The 21,295-nt window shown below is 43.6% G+C and overlaps 1 protein-coding gene across 5 annotated transcripts in view; it reads left to right on the forward strand.

The window, feature by feature from the left end:
- Window positions 1-21,295, forward strand: part of KIF16B (kinesin family member 16B) — a 414,534-nt gene that overhangs the window by 177,987 nt on the left and 215,252 nt on the right. For all 5 annotated transcript variants that reach the window (XM_069768754.1, XM_069768753.1, XM_069768750.1 and 2 more), the window contains exons 16-17: window positions 13,493-13,575; window positions 17,289-17,377. In XM_069768754.1, the coding sequence (XP_069624855.1) occupies window positions 13,493-13,575; window positions 17,289-17,377 (172 nt within the window). The remainder of the gene's footprint in view (window positions 1-13,492; window positions 13,576-17,288; window positions 17,378-21,295) is intronic.

A 21,295-nucleotide genomic window follows, 5' to 3' on the forward strand; every position in this document is an offset into this window, starting at 1 on the left:
CCTCTGCCTTCATTGCTCTCCAGCATTGCTCCGGTTCGTCTCCTGTGAAAAGTGACCTGCTTGCATCTCTAGTGTTTCATGGAGTGGCGTGGAGGTCACTTTTCAGTACAAGTCTATGAGACCATTCTCCTGGCCTCGTTCTGGCTCTCATAACCTTGTATTGACAGCTTGTAATGTAACTTCTGACTTCCAGCTGTCAGAAGCTGCTCTTACAAAATGGTGCTGTGGGACCAGAGCGGTGCTGAAAAGCGGGGAAGATGCCAGAGGGTGAGAATATCACTGAGGTTAGGGGGCTTACACTTGAAGCGCCACTCCAGCGCTGTAAAAAGAAAAACAAACTGCTGGAGTAAGTAAAAATCCACTGATCGGGGGTGGGACGTGCTATAGTATGTTTAGTGGTGGGATTTGTGTGGCAGGGGTGCCTTTTTGTCTCAGTCTGGCCTTGGTGGTATGGAGGGACTGTATTGTGTTATGGATGTAATGTATGGTGCTGTTATGGAGGGATTGTATGGTAATGTTATGGAGGGACCATATGGTGGTATGGAGGGACTGTATTGTGGTGTTATGGAGGTAATGTATAATGCTGTTATGGAGGGATCGTATGGTGTTATGAAGGGACCGTATGGTACTGTTATGGAGGGACTATTGTGTTATGGAGGTAATGTATGGTGCTCTTATGGAGGGATCATTTGGTTTTATGGAGGGACTGTATTGTGCTGTTATGGAGGTAATGTATGGTGCTGTTATGGAGGGACCGTATGGTGGTGTTTTGAAGGTACTGTATGGTGGTGTTAAGGAGGTACTCTGGTGGAGTTATGGAAGTTTTTTATGGTGCCATTATGGAGGTACTGTAGGGGCGGCGGACAGCGGGAATGGTGGTGCGTATGTGTCATTATACAGTGGGGCTGTGCGTGTGTGTCATTATACAGTGGGGCTGTGCGTGTGTGTCATTATACAGTGGGGCTGTGCGTGTGTGTCATTATATAGTGGGGCTGTGCGTGTGTGTCATTATATAGTGGGGCTGTGCGTGTGTGTGCCATTATACAGTGGGGCTGTGCGTGTGTGTCATTATACAGTGGGGCTGTGCGTGTGTGTGTCATTATACAGTGGGGCTGTGCGTGTGTGTCATTATACAGTGGGGCTGTGCGTGTGTGTCATTATATAGTGGGGCTGTGCGTGTGTGCGCCATTATACAGTGGGGCTGTGAGTGTGTGTCATTATAAAGTGGGGCTGTGCGTGTGTGTCATTATACAGTGGGGCTGTGCGTGTGTGTCATTATATAGTGGGGCTGTGCGTGTGTGTCATTATACAGTGGGGCTGTGCGTGTGTGTGCCATTATACAGTGGGGCTGTGCGTGTGTGTCATTATATAGTGGGGCTGTGCGTGTGTGTCATTATATAGTGGGGCTGTGCGTGTGTGTGCCATTATACAGTGGGGCTGTGCGTGTGTGTCATTATACAGTGGGGCTGTGCGTGTGTGTGTCATTATACAGTGGGGCTGTGCGTGTGTGTCATTATATAGTGGGGCTGTGCGTGTGTGTCATTATATAGTGGGGCTGTGCGTGTGTGTGCCATTATACAGTGGGGCTGTGCGTGTGTGTCATTATACAGTGGGGCTGTGCGTGTGTGTGTCATTATACAGTGGGGCTGTGCGTGTGTGTCATTATACAGTGGGGCTGTGCGTGTGTGTCATTATATAGTGGGGCTGTGCGTGTGTGCGCCATTATACAGTGGGGCTGTGAGTGTGTGTCATTATAAAGTGGGGCTGTGCGTGTGTGTCATTATATAGTGGGGCTGTGCGTGTGTGTCATTATACAGTGGGGCTGTGCGTGTGTGTGCCATTATACAGTTGGGCTGTGCGTGTGTGTCATTATACAGTGGGGCTGTGCATGTGTGTGTCATTATACAGTGGGGCTGTGCGTGTGTGTCATTATACAGTGGGGCTGTGCATGTGTGTGTCATTATACAGTGGGGCTGTGCATGTGTGTGTCATTATACAGTGGGGCTGTGCGTGTGTGTCATTATACAGTGGGGCTGTGCATGTGTGTGTCATTATACAGTGGGGCTGTGCATGTGTGTGTCATTATACAGTGGGGCTGTGCGTGTGTGTCATTATACAGTGGGGCTGTGCATGTGTGTGTCATTATACAGTGGGGCTGTGCATGTGTGTGTCATTATACAGTGGGGCTGTGCGTGTGTGTCATTATACAGTGGGGCTGTGCATGTGTGTGTCATTATACAGTGGGGCTGTGCATGTGTGTGTCATTATACAGTGGGGCTGTGCGTGTGTGTCATTATACAGTGGGGCTGTGCGTGTGTGTCATTATACAGTGGGGCTGTGCATGTGTGTGTCATTATACAGTGGGGCTGTGCATGTGTGTGTCATTATACAGTGGGGCTGTGCGTGTGTGTCATTATACAGTGGGGCTGTGCATGTGTGTGTCATTATACAGTGGGGCTGTGCATGTGTGTGTCATTATACAGTGGGGCTGTGCGTGTGTGTCATTATACAGTGGGGCTGTGCGTGTGTGTCATTATACAGTGGGGCTGTGCGTGTGTGTCATTATACAGTGGGGCTGTGCGTGTGTGTCATTATACAGTGGGGCTGTGCGTGTGTGTCATTATACAGTGGGGCTGTGCGTGTGTGTGTCATTATACAGTTGGGCTGTGCGTGTGTGTCATTATACAGTTGGGCTGTGCGTGTGTGTCATTATACAGTGGGGCTGTGCGTGTGTGTGTCATTATACAGTTGGGCTGTGCGTGTGTGTCATTATACAGTGGGGCTGTGCATGTGTGTGTCATTATACAGTGGGGCTGTGCATGTGTGTGTCATTATACAGTGGGGCTGTGCGTGTGTGTCATTATACAGTGGGGCTGTGCGTGTGTGTCATTATACAGTTGGGCTGTGCGTGTGTGTCATTATACAGTGGGGCTGTGCATGTGTGTGTGTCATTCTATGTGACTGCAGACTTGTGAATCCTCATATTGCTCGCAGTGCTGTGGTCATTCAGTGGGTGTGTGACTGCAAGTTTGTGATTTACATACATGCCGTCACATGCCGACTAGACTTGAATGGCCTACTGCAACTGTATTGAATAAGGCCAGAAACAGTCTAGTCAGAATGTGGCCGGGGAAATATATATATATATATCACATGCTTGCGGTCACAAGACCACCTGTTCCCGGCGCCGGCACCAGAGAATCTTCCCAGCGCACAGTGCGCACGATATGAGGAGTCACACATAGTGACTGTAGATGTAGACATGTAGCATAAGATCTGTTGACCCCTTTAAGGATGGGCCGCTACTCATGGGCCACTGCTGTGTGCTTGCCCCCCAGGCTAAAATTTGCCAGCCAGCCCGCCCCTGGGCTAGACCTCTAGTCCTCTTCCTGTCTGAAGAGGCAATTTGCGAACTGTGCTAATAAATGCAGCAAAACTGGTAAGGAGCATGGAAAACTACCATTATGGGGAAAACATTGTGTTTAGTCTGTCTTCGGATGAGATCAATTTGTAGAAATATACAGTATAAATGGTCCATAGAATTCAGTAAAGAGCTTTTCTCGCGGAGGCATCACACAGCAGGGCCCTGATTACAATGCAGCTCGCTCGGTAATGCCGTATGCGGCCATGCTCACAGAATTGCACAAGACCGCCTTATAATATTATGTATATGTTCCTTTTGAAAGATCTCTTGCCCAGGTATTGTACGCATTTAGCAGAACTGATTTTTATTTTAACTATTTCATGTAATTTTATTTCAACGATTATCTGCAGTCCTATGTAAATTGTGAACCTATTGATAGTACAGTAAGTTATTCCGCTCAGCTATATCTGTATAATCCCGGTGAACCCTATTTAGCTAGTGTTGGTAATTGCATGTCAAGTAGTGCTTTCCTTTACAGTGTTTTGTGGAAATATATTTTTCGAGAACAAGAGTAATTTCTCTTATATACCGTAAATGAGTTTACTTCAATGTAATTAACTTAATTCCACTTCCAATGTCGCTCTGATTAATATGTAAGCACCCAGTATATATCGGGGAAAAGCTTCATTTGATGTTTGCATGTTTCAGTAATGAGTCTCGATTCTGAAATGAGCTCATGAAGTGGAAAACCCAGGTCATTAAAGCAGGTTAATTTCACATGTAGAAGCTCCATTCAGACCATGCGATGTTACAGTACATATCCGGCCTCCATGGATTCTGATTACTTCACGTCTCCCTATTACATAGCTGCTTTATCAATGTTAATCATCACCTGATCGTTTTAGTCTCCAGATGTGCACTGATCGATTTACACCTGATTTTGATCATTTATTAAATTTATTCCGTTTCATTGTGTTCCCTATATAGGAACAGGAAAGAGATATATCTTGGTACCGACTACTGAGGACTCTCAATTCCAAATATTTCCCTATATATAAGAAGGAAGTCTAATATGCAAACTGCCTCTTCTGAGAAAAAGAGGACTTAAACTCTATAGTGCCACCTGTTGGAAGTAGCGATCCTACAAGTCACTATCAACTCTTTGAAGAGGCAATTTGCATATTATATTTCCCAGAGGAGCATTGTATGGTGAATAAGCCTCCTTACCTTGACAAGCCAGAGATGGTAGGTCACTCTCCATAAGGAGAAACGATACCCCTTAGACCCGAGTCCAGAGCCTCTCACCTAGCCAAATCAGTTCTCATGCTTTGCACTGACGAGGGGCAACAGCCCGAAACACCATGCCTATGAAGTGAAATACTGATTTGGCTTTTATCCTAAGTCATATTGCACGACTCGTTAAAGAGTTGATTGTGACTTGTAGGATCGCTACTTCCAACAGGTGGCGCTATAGAGTTTAAGGCTACTTTTTCTCAGAAGAGGCAATTTGCATCCTATATAGGAAGGAATTCTCAAACCGTAATGAAAAATCGAATATCCTGACTTCGATTAAAAGCAGTTTCCTATGAAATTGATACAGGTGTTAACTATCAGAGGTTTAGATCGATTTATCAGCCCTAGTCTAAAAAAGAAGATGGTTGGAATGATTTTACACTAGTTTTTTTTTGTTTTTTAATTAAAGTGAACCTGACAGCCGATGTTTGTGATTGGTTCAGTGGGTATGAGACAGTAGTTGCAGGATTCCAGCCATATATCTTTAACCCTGAAACACTGCGTGCATGCCCATGTAGGCAGATACGTACCTATGAATCCAGGGCAGCGGGTGGGGAGAAGCCACCAGGGACCCGCCTGTCTACAGGACGTCTTGTGGATCAGATGTATTAGCTCTCAGGTTCACTTTAAAGAGGCATGACTCCTAATACATTTTTGGCTCAGTTAGTACGTGGAGTCTACACTTGCTATGGGCAGAGGATATTTAGCTTTTTGCGGCATCAGAATATTGCTGACCTATCGTTAAGGTAGGCCATCAATATTAGATAGGCATGGGTTTACCTCTCGGCGTCTCTACTAATCTGTGGTTTGGACGGCCCATGGAGAGTGCTGTTCCTACATTGCTCCGTCTACCTGCACGTTGCCTACTTGGCACTGCCGTTTGTTTCAGTGTTGTCCCATTCAGTACCCTACATCGCTAAAACTGTGTAGATAATGTGTAGGTAGATGGATTAATGTGCACACTGAAAAGGCTTCATCACTTGTACAAGTGCTGCTGTCTCCAACTATCCAGAATCCGATCCTCACCAATGTGATATTGATGACCTCTTTTCAATAGGTCATTAATATTCTGATCCTGGGAAACCTTTTTAATAAATCTGTCCTGAAACAACCACACTTTTGAGACCACAACCCTTTTTACATAACTTTCTACTTTTGGAAGGAAAAGCAAAAAATATTGAATATTTGAATATTTTTAGGCATTTTTATAAGCTGCCATTTTTTTCTGCAGTTATGCCAAAAACTGGTGCAAATTAATGAGTCAATGTCAGTGTCTTTTCAAAGGTGAATACAATGATAACTTTGATAGTTAAAATACAAGACACTTGTGCATTTTCAGATGTACGGTACATCCTCTTCAGACTTTGAGCATTCATGGACTCAGATACAGTATTGATGAAAAGAGAAGAACAGGGACTTCAAAGAGCATTGTATTGTCTAGAAGGCGCTGAGCAGGATACGTAATAGCTGCGGCATAACGCATACACTTTGTTGCACAGCAGTGATCCCAATCCCTTTTTTGAGTAACTTTATCATGTTGTTTTAGCTTCTGTTTTTAGTATTTTCCCTTTTTGTACATTGATGGCATACCCATAGGATGTATCATAAAGGTATAGTACATGCCAGTCCTACCAACAGAACCAAATCTATCTTTAGACTTGTGCCCGTGGCGGTGGAGAGGTGGCCCGAATTCCTATTCAATTGTAAGCAAATTCCGACCACCTCTCCTCTGAAGTAGCGTGTGCTGGGGCTCTGTTCTCGAGATACATACATGTTTCATTGGTAGGGCACACACCCACTATAGATTTATGACCTACTGTAAGGATTTACCATAAATATAGACGTGATGGGAATAACGCCATAAGATTTGCTCAGTTAGCGGATCACTGTCATGTCTGTGCAGTGCTCGTAAAGCCAATTAGATATTTTTCTGTGCCACTCTTCCCTCATAACTCTAACCATAGTCTCAAAGACAGGCAATCATCACATTTATATGGCTTACCACAGCTCCCATCACCAGAGAATGGTAGCCGGCAAGTAATGACCAATCAAAATACATTGTAGATGAATAATTGTGCCCAAATCCAAACAAGAACCCACATTGGTCAGATGATCCTTTGAATAATGGTTCTCTCACGAATGAAGAAAAATAGGTAATGGGGAATAGTTTTTAATGTGTAAGACCTGAGTCCATTGTCAAGGCTTACTGAATTAAAATGAACTGCGGCATAAGAGGCAGCAAAATACCTTGTGAAAGAAATGAGCTATGGTCCATACATCACCATTGTGCTTAACCTTCCGCCTAGTTCATCAGTTTACCATCTGTTTTGTTATTATTATCGCACATTTCTCAGATTACTGAACTGATCAAAGTGATGTGGAAATATTTAAACTCTGTAAAATTGCTCCGTGATTGAGCTTTGTATTATACAGAGCATTTACTGTAACACATGGCTTTGCAAGAACCGAGACCCAGCTCATAAATAGTCTCCGCAAGGTTAATAATCAGGTTATTTTTCTCCCTTAAGGGACTTATTTAATTGTTTTATTGCAATAGCCGTCATACGCTCATTTGTAATTCTGATCTGGCCCCTACGGCATTTTCTTTCTATCTTACAAGTGTTTTTAATATGACACTTAGCTGAACTGATATAACGACTTTGTAGGATCATTGGAGCCGCGGAGAGCTTAACTTGCGCCTCCCCAGGCTTTGCGGTGAGTAATTGGCAGATGGCTGATTATAAATTTTGAGTTGTGGCAAGATTGGAAACAAAAAAAGATCAACAAGTGTGGATGAGTTTACGTGAGGGCTCAGATGATTCCACCATAATTGATCGGGCAGCGTCAAAAAGTGCTTAAAAATATAAACCATCACCTGAGTGTAATGTGATAAGCTTCCAAACTGCAGTCACACAAAATTGCATTTTATTCTATTACATTATTCTTTCTGAGTTCTGAGTCATATTGTAATATAAAATCAAACTTTTATTGCTGTATCATTGGACGTGTATTTACTGCACAGCCTCTGTTTCTAGGTTGAAATTCCGCTATACATTCTGTCTCTTGTTGAGATGAAATTAATTTGTACTTGTCTTAAAATTTAAATTTTTTTTTATCATAAATTTTAGAAATTCCATGTTTCGCTTTTATTTTTGAATTACCCTACCTTGCCACCTTTAAAGGGAATCTGTTAACAGGTGTTAGATTTGTTAAACAGATCCTCCCTTTTCACACCATCCACTCTAGTTTTTTGAGTTTCCAACAAATTTTGAGGATAGCCTCTATCCGAAAATCTTTTCATAACCCTTTGAAAAGAATCATTTTGTGAACTCTCCTCCCTTTCAATTCTCTTAATGCGCAAAAGCTGACTGTATGGTATCGATTCTTTCATTTTTTTCGGATGCTGGCTATCAAAAGACCGGGGGGTTTAATCGCCTCCTTTGTCGCTCAGGTCCATGCTTTGACACAGGAGACCCCTCTGTAATGAGTGGGGTGTTCCTGTGTCTTGTAACACTGTTTGGGGCTTATGCCGTGACCCTGGTTTGTTTAGCATGTCTAATATGTGTCCACATTCTGATCCCATTTATTGTCCATATCTTCTTTGAAAGAACAGAAATTGTTCTACATTGATGTATTTTTAATAATATGGCCTGTGTGTCAATATATAAGACATGGAACTCAAGGATTCTTTGAGTGGGATGATAGTAGGTATTCCACATTTGCTCTGCGCAGGTATGAGCCTTGTTTTAAAACGTTCTGGTAGTGACAGCCGTACATATGTGCAGCAGTGATCGGAGGTTAGTGGAATACCATAACAAAGATGGCGTCCGGTACCTTGGATGTAATCTGCGCAGGCGTGGAGAGAGGCGCTATGGTTCATGGGTATTTTCGTCATGGACATGCGCAGTTGATGTCTAGGAACGCCGTGGACATGGCGTTTACAAGCAAAGACATGTGTGAGTCTTTTTTGATTGCGCTTCATTGAGTGGGACACCTGGTTAACGTAATGATTGCGATTAGGTACTTTTAAATAATATGAGAGATCGCATGATGTTTTATGCTTATAAATGAGATTTTTTTAAAGGGATCTTTGTTACTGCATGAATGGCACTTTTTTGTCACTTGGCACTTACTTATTACTGTATATTATTTGACATTTGATGTAGTGATATTGTTAATGAGATCTATATGTGGTTTGTATAAAAACCTGACACTTCCATGTATACACTGCTTGAGAAAGGATATTACATCTGAAACGTTTGCATGCCGTTCAGGCATTAAAGTCCACTTTTTTTTTTCATTTGTTAGCGCTGTTTTCCTTTTTTCATCTTTATATTTAGAACCACCCTTAACAGTGGTTTGGAAAGCTCCGCACGTTTTTCAAGGTAGTATTTTGAAGCTGTTCTTTTTTTCATTATATATATATATATATTTTTTTTTTTTTTTTTTTTTTTTTTTTTTGGGGGGGGGGGGGGGTGGGCATATCATCACTTCAGGACTCTTCGTTCTTCTTTCCTCTGAAGTTACATCTTGGTGACATTGGCTGTATGTTATATAGTGGTTGTCCTAATGCTGCAGAATAAATGTAGTGCCAATTAAATGCCTCACCGATGGTATTGCATGATAGACAAGTAACTTCCTGTATTTCTTCACATTGAAGATATCAAGAAATGGGCTAATTTCAGGCCCGCAGATGCAGTGGTCGCCAAGGAAATTTAGTGCAGGAGCTGAGATGCCTCATCGATCACATCATTCTACTTTTTGGAGAAGTCTGACAAGAATTGGTCTTTATGGAAATACTAGATGGTGGCCCGATTCTAACGCATCGGGTATTCTAGAATATGTATGTAGTTTATTTATGAAGATTTTAGAATAATACAATGAATACATAGAATTCGGCTGGCCGGACGTGACCAATTAGCGAAGCGTGGTTCAAATCCTGCGCCAATCCGCGGCCGGAGTGCACCTGTCGCTGATTGTACACGGCCGGCCACGTATTATATAGCACAGCCACATAGTATATAGCATAGCCACATAATATATAGCAGTCCACGTAGTGTATAACACAGCCCACGTAGTGTATAACACAGCCCACGTAGTGTATAACACAGCCCACGTAGTGTATAACACAGCCCACCTAGTGTATAACACAGCCCACGTAGTGTATAACACAGCCCACGTAGTGTATAACACAGCCCACGTAGTGTATAACACAGCCCACCTAGTGTATAACACAGCCCACGTAGTATATAACACAGCCCACGTCGTACAGTTAGGGCCAGAAATATTTGGACAGTGACACAAGTTTTGTTATTTTAGCTGTTTACAAAAACATGTTCAGAAATAAAATTATATATGTAATATGGGCTGAAAGTACACACTCCCAGCTGCAATATGATAGTTTCCACATCCAAATCGGAGAAAGGGTTTAGGAATCATAGCTCTGTAATGCATAGCGTCCTCTTTTTCAAGGGACCAAAAGTAATTGGACAATGGACTCTAAGAGCTGCAATTAACTCTGAAGGCGTCTCCCTCGTTAACCTGTAATCAATGAAGTAGTTAAAAGGTCAGGGGTGGATTCCAGGTGTGTGGTTTTGCATTTGGAAGCTGTTGCTGTGAGCAGACAACATGCGGTCAAAGGAACTCTCAATTGAGGTGAAGCAGAACATCCTGAGGCTGAAAAAAAAGAAAAAATCCATCAGAGAGATAGCAGACATGCTTGTAGTAGCAAAATCAACAGTTGGGTACATTCTGAGAAAAAAGGAATTGACTGGTGAGCTTGGGAACTCAAAAAGGCCTGGGTGTCCACGGATGACAGTGGTGGATGATCGCCGCATACTTAATTTGGTGAAGAAGAACCCGTTCACAACATCAACTGAAGTCCAGAACACTCTCAGTGAAGTAGGTGTATCTGTCTCTAAGTCAACAGTAAAGAGAAAACTCCATGACCGTAAATACAAAGGGTTCACATCTAGATGCAAACCATTCATCAATACCAAAAATAGACAGGCCAGAGTTAAATTTGCAGAAAAACACCTCAAGAAGCCAGCTCAGTTCTGGAAAAGTATTCTATGGACAGATGAGACAAAGATCAACCTGTACCAGAATGATGGGAAGAAAAAAGTTTGGAGAAGAAAGGGAACGGCACATGATCCAAGGCACACCACATCCTCTGTAAAACATGGTGGAGGCAACTTGATGGCATGGGCATGCATGGCTTTCAATGGCACTGGGTCACTTGTGTTTATTGATGACATAAGAGCAGACAAGAGTAGCCGGATGAATTCTGAAGTGTACCGGGATGTACTTTCAGCCCAGATTCAGCCAAATGCTGCAAAGTTGATTGGACGGCGCTTCATAGTACAGATGGACAATGACCCCAAGCATACAGCCAAAGCTACCCAGGAGTTCATGAGTGCCAAAAAGTGGAACATTCTGCAATGGCCAAGTCAATCTCCAGATCTAAACCCAATTGAGCATGCATTTCACTTGCTCAAATCCAGACTTAAGACGGAAAGACCCACAAACAAGCAAGACCTGAAGGCTGCGGCTGTAAAGGCCTGGCAAAGCATTAAGAAGGAGGAAACCCAGCGTTTGGTGATGTCCATGGGTTCCAGACTTAAGGCAGTGATTGCCTCCAAAGGATTTGCAACAAAATATTGAAAATAAAAATATTTTGTTTGGGTTATGTTTATTTGTCCAATTACTTTTGACCTCCTAAAATGTGGAGTGTTTGTAAAGAAATGTGTACAATTCCTACATTTTCTATCAGATATTTTTGTTCAACCCTTCAAATTAAATGTTACAATCTGCACTTGAATTCTGTTGTAGAGGTTTCATTTCAAATCCAATGTGGTGGCATGCAGAGCCCAACTCGCGAAAATTGTGTCACTGTCCAAATATTTCTGGCCCTAACTGTATATTGCACAGCCACGTAGTATGTAGCACAGCCACGTAGTATGTAGCACAGCCACGTAGTATATTGCACAGCCCACGTAGTATATTGCACAGCCCATGCAGTATATTGCACAGCCCACGTAGTATATTGCACAGCCCACGTAGTATATAACACAACCCTTGCAGTATATATCCGACGGCCCCCGGATCCAGCCCAGGCCTTTCCCGCTCCTCGCGCGCTGCTCCGGTCCCAAGCGGCAATAACACGTGATGTCACGAGACCGCTTCTTCATCTCCGGTCATTGCTGCAATGCATTCTGGGGACCGGAGCGGCGCACGAGGAGCGGGAAAGGCCTGGGCTGGATCCGGGGGTCGTCGGAGGGTGATTATATAATGATTTTTTGTTATTTTTAACATTATGTTTTTACTATTGATGCTGCACAGGCAGTATCGATAGTAAAAAAAAGTTGGTCACACAGGGTTAATGGCAGCGTTAACTGACTGCCTTACACCATATTATGCCGCGGTGTAAGGCAGTCCGGTTAACGCTATGTGGGCGCTGACTGGGGGGGAGTAGGGAGGGGGAACTGACTCCAGTTGAGGAGGAAGGGGCCCAATTCACGGCCAGACTGTGCCCGTCGCTGATTGGTCGTGGCCTCGGGCCGCGACCAATCAGCGACGCGGGATTTCTGTGACAGACAGACAGATTGTGGTAAAAAAACAACATACTTTCTACATGTAAACAAGGCCAAATTACTGAACTATACAAGAAAACCCAGGAACTGGGGTGCAGAGAATTGGCAACAGGTAGTCTGGACTGATGTCAAAATTGGAAACATTCAACAGTAACAAAAATGCAGTTTATTCTGGTACAATATTAAAACAATATTAAATGTATGCCGGCAGTAGTGAAGTATGGTGGAGGGTTCTTGCAAGTTCAGGGCTGCATTTCAGCAATGAAGTTGGGGATTTGGCATCCTCAATGCTGAGAAATACAGGAAGATAATTACGGTATCCATCATAAAATACCGTCAGGGAAGCAACCAATGATTTTCAAATTTATTCTGCAGCAGGGCAGCGACTCCAAACATACAGCTAATGTAATTAATTACTATATTTGAAGTGAATAAGGAGTCCTGGAAGTGATGGTATGGCCACCACAGGGCACTCTATGGGAGGTGGAGCCGCATATTCATTAGTGTAATGAGCGGTACCATGTGACCGCTCAGTACAGGAAGAAGCTGCCCGCGTCGGGGAAGCCAGGGACCTGCAGGGACCGCGCCAGGAGTAGGTGAGTATAATTAGACAGCCCCTGCTCCCCCTCCCCTGCCGACCCCTGGGTATGACTCAAGTATAAGCCGAGAGGGGGACTTTCAGCCCAAAAAAGTGGGCTGAAAATCTCGGCTTATACTTGAGTATATACGGTAATTAATGGTAATATGAATATTGAGCAGAATTTAATTTCAGTCTGTTGGCTCATCCCTCCACAACAGTCACGGTCTCGCATGTGGACCCTCGGAAAAATTAACTACCCACCCCTGGCCTCGAAGAATTGATGCTTTGATTCTGTTTTGGAGGCAAAAGCTGGTCACACCAAATATTGATTTGATTTAGATTTTGCTTTTGTTCTTTCATTTTTATTTTTTTTTTACAAAATGTTAACTATTAGAACATTTATTTTTTAAAGCATTCTTATTTAGCAGTATTTTTCCTTTAAATCCCTATTGTAATTTCCAGGATGTAATACAAGACTAGGTGTATCTGGGCTGTGGGAAGGATGCCTTAAAAAGTTTGATAATACTTTTCACATTATACAGAGCAATATGTGAAGCTTATTTCCATTTTTGTGCAATATTGAAATTATCTTTTCATTATTTAGTGAATCTAATAACTTCTATTGAATATTATATGCAAAATCATTTTGGTTTGTATTTCAAGGTGCTGTTATCCTCTTGGGAAGGACCAACATGTTCCGCTTTAATCATCCAAAAGAAGCTGCTAAATTAAGGGAAAAAAGGAAGGTAAGACTAAAAAAAAAAAAAATATGGTAATTCATATATTTTCTAGAAAAGAAGAGGCAGTTTTGTGTAATCATTGTTTCAGATGAAGCTCCCAGTTTTCTGGTTGTATCCTTTGGTTTACATTAGTAACTAGATTGTGGCCCGATTCTAACGCATCGGGTATTCTAGAATAAGCATGTCCCTGTAGTATATGGACAATGATGATTCCAGAATTCGCGGCAGACTGTGCCCGTCGCTGATTGGTCGACGCAACCTTTATGACATCATCGTTGCCATGGCAACCATTATGACATCTACGTCGATACTGTGCCCGTCGCTGATTGGTCGAGGCCTAGCGGCCTCGACCAATCAGAGACGCGGGATGTCTACGTCCTTTATGACATCATCGTCGCTGTGCCCGTCGCTGATTGTCGAGGCCTAGCGGCCTCGACCAATCAGAGATGCGGGATTTCCAGGACAGACAGACAGACAGACAGACGGAAAAACCCTTAGACAATCTATCTATATATATAATTGTCTAAGGGTTTTTCCGTCTGTCTGTCTGTCTGTCTGTCTTTCTGTCTTTCTGTCTGTCTGTCTGTCTGTCTGTCTGTCCTGGAAATCCCGGCTCTCTGATTGGTCGAGGCCGCCAGGCCTCGACCAATCAGCGACGGGCACAGCATCGACGTAGAAATCCCGCGTCTCTGATTGACACTTCTATATTGATCAGTCCTCCTGACACTTCTATATTGATCAGTCCTCCTGACACTTCTGTATTGATCAGTCCTCCTGACACTTCTATATTGATCAGTCCTCCTGATACCTCTATATTGATCAGTCCTCCAGTCCTCCAGTCTGCCGCAAACTCATCTATATATATAATTGTCTAAGGGTTTTTCCGTCTGTCTGTCTGTCTGTCCTGGAAATCCCGGCTCTCTGATTGGTCGAGGCCGCCAGGCCTCGACCAATCAGAGACCGGCACAGCATCGACGTAGAAATCCCGCGTCTCTGGTCGAGGCCTGGCGGCCTCGACCAATCAATCAGCAACGGGCACAGCGACGATGATGTCATAATGGTTGCCATGGCGACGATGATGTCATAAAAGTTGCCTCGACCAATCAGCAACGGGCACAGTCTGCCGCGAATTCTGGAATCATCATTGTCCATATATTACAGGGACATGCATATTCTAGAATACCCGATGCGTTAGAATCGGGCCACAATCTAGTTATATATATAGATTATTATTAGGGATGAGCGAACCCGAAGGATAAAGTTTGGGGTTCGTACCAGATACCTAGTGTCTGGTGCCGAGCCCCGAACACAGACTTCTTACTGTACGTACATATTACTGTTCGGGTTCGGCAGCCTAATAAAGCTTGTTGAAAGGCTGCAGCACAGCCAGTCAACAAATTTTAAGGCTGTGGGCACTTCCGGCCTGGCGGCCTCGACCAATCAGAGTCGTGGGATTTCCAGGACAGACAGACAGACGGAAAAACCCTTAGACAATTATATATATAGAAGATAAGTTCAGTCATGGCACGTAGATTTATTTGTGTAATTAATACACGTTAATCGACAGAAGTCACATATAAAGCAACCATAACTGAGACCATCGATCTACTCTATGTACATCAGGAATAGCGCGCCATGTTATTATGCCTAGATAGCCCCTATAGAAAGCTGGAAACAAATCTGTTTAACCTGTGCCGCTGTCAAAGGATGATGAGAAGGCAGGAATCCAAAACATGTGGTTAATTGGTCAATGCGTTTCAAACTTTTTCTTCAGGACAAACCATGGTGATCTTGTCCTGATGAAGACGTTTGAAACTTCGAAACTGTTGACCAATAAATCGCACACTTTGGATTTCTGTCTTCTCATCATCCTTTGACCGCAGCGCAGGTTTAACCCATGTTTTTCCAGCTTTCAATTGTTCCTTCTTCTTGAGTCTACAGCAGTCTAAGCTTTTTCAGTGGTTGTGAGCACACAATCTGACCAGGTGAGCACCCCATCTTATATCCAGAAAAGACCTCATTGTGCTTTTTGACCTTTCAGATGTCTACCACATTAGGTCGCCCCGGTAAGATTATACATAGTATGCAAATCACAAAAGAAATGTCTGTATGTTGGTAAATTGTGAATGTAACTATGAATCGTGGTATAGACTGTAAGGGAACATGCAGTCGGCCCGATCACGGCCCGCAATGCACAGACTGGCAGAGGGTCTTCCAACCAGAGCATGTTGGCTTCATATATTTCTATGTGGCTGTCACGCTTGGATCAGGAGAAACGTGGCCAGTCCATGCTTTGAGGTCCATGATTAGATAGTGATCAACGAATGTCTGCATGAGCCCTTCCACAGGAGTTAGACGCTATAATGGCAAATAGGGATTTATTTAACTGAAGCATGGCTGGAGATGATGACATGTCTACCCTATTATAATTGAAGAGATATTGTGTAGGTTCCCAATTAAAAAGGGATCCTGTCATTAGATCGATGCTGCTCCAGCAACTGGCAGCCATAATCTGAGCTTGGCTGCGTGAGTTCAGCCAGGTATGTATTTCTCAACATAGTTTTAGAGGCCAGCTAGGAAGTGACCTGCCTGATCCAGTCCGACCCCTCAGCCGATGTCTCCTATTTGATCGACAGGTCTCTACCTATGGACCTGCTTTTTTCACAGTCATTTTCAGTATAAAAAAATAATAAACAGGGCATATTGCTAAGCTCTCAACATTCAGTTGTTCACATCTCCGAACAGAACGCAAGTGTGTGTTACAAAGACGACCAATTGACTTGGTCCACAAAGCACACCCCAGGCTGGTTTGGAGAAACTTCTGGAAAATTTTACTGTAAGCAGGGCTGTGGAGTCCGTAAGCCAAACCTCCGACTCCTCAATTTCCATGACTCTGACTCCACCAAAATGGGCTCCGACTCTGACTCCGCAGCCCTGACTGTAAGGTTGTGTGCATTATAGTTGATTTTTGGAGAACAATTCCAATTGAAAGATTTTATTCAGAATGGACAACTCCCTATAATACGATGTCTGATTTCAAAAACGACGTACAATGCAATAGTATTTTTTTAAAGGAAATCTGTCACCCCATTTTAGGCCTATAAGCTAAGGCCACCGCCATCAGGGGCTTATCTACAGCATTCTGTAATACTGTAGATAAGCCCCCGATGTAACTTGAAAGAGAAGAAAAACAAGTTAGATTATACTCAAGCAGGGTCGGTCCGGGTCCGGTCCGATGGGCGTCGCGGTCTGGGTCCGGAGCCTCCCATCTTAATACGATGACGTCCTCTTCTTTGCTTCCTGTCGCGGCTCCTGCGCAGGCGTACTTGGTCTGCCCTGTTGAGGGCAGCACAAAGTACTGCAGTGCGCAGGCGCTGGGCCTCTCTGACCTTTGCAGGTGCCTGAGCACTGCAGTACTTTGCTCTGCCCTCAACAGGGCAGACAAAGTACGCGTGCGCAGGAGCCGCGGCACAAAGCAAAGAAGAGGACGACATCGTATGAAGATGAGAGGCCGCACGCCCATCGAACCGGACCGCCCCGGGTGTGTATAATATAATTAGTTTTTCAGGTTACATCGGAGGCTTATCTACAGCATTATAGAATGCTGTAGGATAGCCCCTGTTGGTGGTGGCCTTAACTTATAGGCCTAAAATGGGGTGACAGGGTCCCTTTAAATGAAGTAACATTTTGTTGCCGGTAACATATATTTTGTTCCACAGAGCGGATTGCTTTCCTCGTTTAGTTTGTCCATGACTGATCTTTCAAAATCATGTGAAAATCTGTCAGCGGTTATGCTATACAATCCTGGGTAAGTAAGGAAAACCATTCTCCTAACAGCCTATAATATCAGTCCAGGAAACAGAAAGCACTTCAGTGAAAAATAGCCTTCTTTAATGCACCTAACACGCCTTTCTCCAGCATTTATACTTATTATACTAATTTATATTTCTAATATAAGTGTTGTTGAAATTAAATATATTACAAGGAACGCCTTTTTTTTTTTTTTTTAAATCTGATAACTGACTTTTTTTAGATTGATTTTGTTTGTTTTTTTGTTTTATTGCCTTTTATATAGACCTAAGCCTGTATAACCTTTTAGATGGCAGAGCTGAGACATCCCTCAGTCTTTAGAAGTATGGGTACTCAGTATAAATACATTAAAGTGGTTGTACCAAGTTAATAAATTCTCCCCCATCAATAAGATACTGCTATCCTTGTTGATTTGTGAGGGTCGGACTCCCACTAATCCCAAGAACAGAACTCCGGAGAGATCCGTTGGAGTGGATTTGAGGTTGAGTAGCTGCCTGCGTCTGAACCATTCATTCTCTAGGGCAGCGCTTGTCTTACTCCCAAGATCCCACCGAGAATTATTCGGGTGCTAGTGTGCATGCTTGACTTGCACTTCAAAACCCAGTTCTCAGGATCCCGAGAGAGATTGATTCCCATTGACTTTGCATTGGGATTCGTGTTTTGGTCGATCCTCGCCCTAAAAAAGGTCGCTCAACCCTAGTCAGTACGGATCCGTCGCTATGCTTCGGGCCGACGCACGTTGTGAAATTTGTGCACGACGTGAGCAGCAGATGCAGTTTTTCAATGCATCCGCTGCCCATTCTGAAGTCTGGGGAGGAGGGGGCGGAGTTTCGACAGCGCAAGTGCGGTAGAAAATGGCGGACGCGACTGACAAACAACGTTCACTTTAACGTTTTTTTGTGCCAACAGTCTGCCAAAACACGACGGATCCGTTGCACGACGGACGCGACGTGTGGCCATCTGTCGCGATCTATCGCTATTACAAGTCTATGGGCAAAAAACGCATCCTGCGAGCACATTTGCACGCTAGTGTGAAAGTAGCCTAAGTGACACTTCCCTGGAATCCGGCTCTCTTGTCCTATATCATGCTGCTATCAGATTACATAGCAAGAGTCTACTGACAGATTCCCTTTAATGCTTCATTATTTATAAACTGGACTGGCTTCTTCACTATATTGTGCATTGTTTTTTTTCCGTAATTATAGAAGGGGGAGATGCTCTGGAAATTGCTGTTGATTTATAGGACTGCCTCTCTACCAGTGGCACCTAGCGATCTTGTCATCTGGTTGAACAATCCTCCCTGTGATTCACATTTCCCTCGCCACTGCAATATCCAGCATTATATATATACAGTGGGGCAAAAAAGTATTTAGTCAGTCAGCAATAGTGCAAGTTCCACCACTTAAAAAGATGAGAGGCGTCTGTAATTTACATCATAGGTAGACCTCAACTATGGGAGACAAACTGAGAAAAAAAAATCCAGAAAATCACATTGTCTGTTTTTTTTATCATTTTTTTTGCATATTATGGTGGAAAATAAGTATTTGGTCAGAAACAAACAATCAAGATTTCTGGCTCTCACAGACCTGTAACTTCTTCTTTAAGAGTCTCCTCTTTCCTCCACTCATTACCTGTAGTAATGGCACCTGTTTAAACTTGTTATCAGTATAAAAAGACACCTGTGCACACCCTCAAACAGTCTGACTCCAAACTCCACTATGGTGAAGACCAAAGAGCTGTCAAAGGACACCATAAACAAAATTGTAGCCCTGCACCAGGCTGGGAAGACTGAATCTGCAATAGCCAACCAGCTTGGAGTGAAGAAATCAACAGTGGGAGCAATAATTAGAAAATGGAAGACATACAAGACCACTGATAATCTCCCTCGATCTGGGGCTCCACGCAAAATCCCACCCCGTGGGGTCAGAATGATCACAAGAACAGTGAGCAAAAATCCCAGAACCACACGGGGGGACCTAGTGAATGAACTGCAGAGAGCTGGGACCAATGTAACAAGGCCTACCATAAGTAACACACTACGCCACCATGGACTCAGATCCTGCAGTGCCAGACGTGTCCCACTGCTTAAGCCAGTACATGTCCGGGCCCGTCTGAAGTTTGCTAGAGAGCATTTGGATGATCCAGAGGAGTTTTGGGAGAATGTCCTATGGTCTGATGAAACCAAACTGGAACTGTTTGGTAGAAACACAACTTGTCGTGTTTGGAGGAAAAAGAATACTGAGTTGCATCCATCAAACACCATACCTACTGTAAAGCATGCTGGTGGAAACATCATGCTTTGGGGCTGTTTCTCTGCAAAGGGGCCAGGACGACTGATCCGGGTACATGAAAGAATGAATGGGGCCATGTATCGTGAGATTTTGAGTGCAAACCTCCTTCCATCAGCAAGGGCATTGAAGATGAAAAGTGGCTGGGTCTTTCAACATGACAATGATCCAAAGCACACCGCCAGGGCAACGAAGGAGTGGCTTCGTAAGAAGCATTTCAAGGTCCTGGAGTGGCCTAGCCAGTCTCCAGATCTCAACCCTATAGAAAACCTTTGGAGGGAGTTGAAAGTCCGTGTTGCCAAGCGAAAAGCCAAAAACATCACTGCTCTAGAGGAGATCTGCATGGAGGAATGGGCCAACATACAAACAACAGTGTGTGGCAACCTTGTGAAGACTTACAGAAAACGTTTGACCTCTGTCATTGCCAACAAAAGATATATTACAAAGTATTGAGATGAAATTTTGTTTCTGACCAAATATTTATTTTCCACCATAATATGCAAATAAAATGTAAAAAAAAAAAGACAATGTGATTTTCTGGATTTTTTTTTCTCAGTTTGTCTCCCATAGTTGAGGTCTACCTATGATGTAAATTACAGACGCCTCTCATCTTTTTAAGTGGTGGAACTTGCACTATTGCTGACTGACTAAATACTTTTTTGCCCCACTGTATATATATATATATATATAGCATTCATTAAAGATTTCCCCTGACCCACTTCCTGTGGACTGAGAGCAATGAGGCTTGGCACAGTAATTAGTCCTTCTCTACATAAGTGGTACCTAGGGACACACTTCTCCCATCTCTTTAAGCAACTGTAAACACCTCGCTTGTAGAAGTTGATAGGTTGCGCCAAAAGCCACGTTGTGATTTCAGTCATCAGTCTCATCATCTGGGAAATGCTTACCCTTCAAAAATAACTTCATTGTCGGAAAGAGGTGGAAGTCTGATGGTGCCAGGTCAGGTGAATAAGGGGGACGCTCTAGAATTTCATAGCCACAGGAACATGCTTCCATTTGGGCAACATGTGAGTTGTGAACTGGTGCATTGTCTTGCAGAAGACGGACACCTTTGGTGAGCATGCCACATCTCTTGGTTTTGATGGCCTCCTGCAATTTCTGCAGCAAGGAAGCATAGTATGCCCCAGTGATCATGGTAGCCTTTGCTAGGAAATCCATCAATAATACTCTGTGCTGGTCCCAAAATACTGTGAGCATGGCCTTGCCTGCTGCAGGTTGGGCACTTGCCTTTGGAGGCGGTGAGTCATGATGCTTCCATTGCATTGACTGGACTTTAGTCTCAGGATCATAGTGATGGACCCAGCTTTCATCCTGTGTGATCAATCTGTTGAGAAAGTCCTCCTGGTTTCCTTGGCACATCGTCAATAGAGCCTGAGAGCATTCGACTCGTTCCTGCTTCTGGAAAGGTGTGAGCAGCCGGGGAACCTAGCGAGCGTAAACCTTATGCATGTGAAGATGGTCTTGGATGATTTTTTCCACGGGCCCCACACTAATCTTGACATTTTGCGCTAGGTGGTGAATGGTTACACGGCGATTTTCCAAAATGGTGACCTCCTCCACTTGATGGATGGTGTGTTCATCAATAGCCGACTGGGGTCGCCATGGAA

Source organism: Ranitomeya imitator, chromosome 5 (assembly GCF_032444005.1).
Source record: "Ranitomeya imitator isolate aRanImi1 chromosome 5, aRanImi1.pri, whole genome shotgun sequence".
Lineage (NCBI taxonomy): Eukaryota > Metazoa > Chordata > Amphibia > Anura > Dendrobatidae > Ranitomeya > Ranitomeya imitator.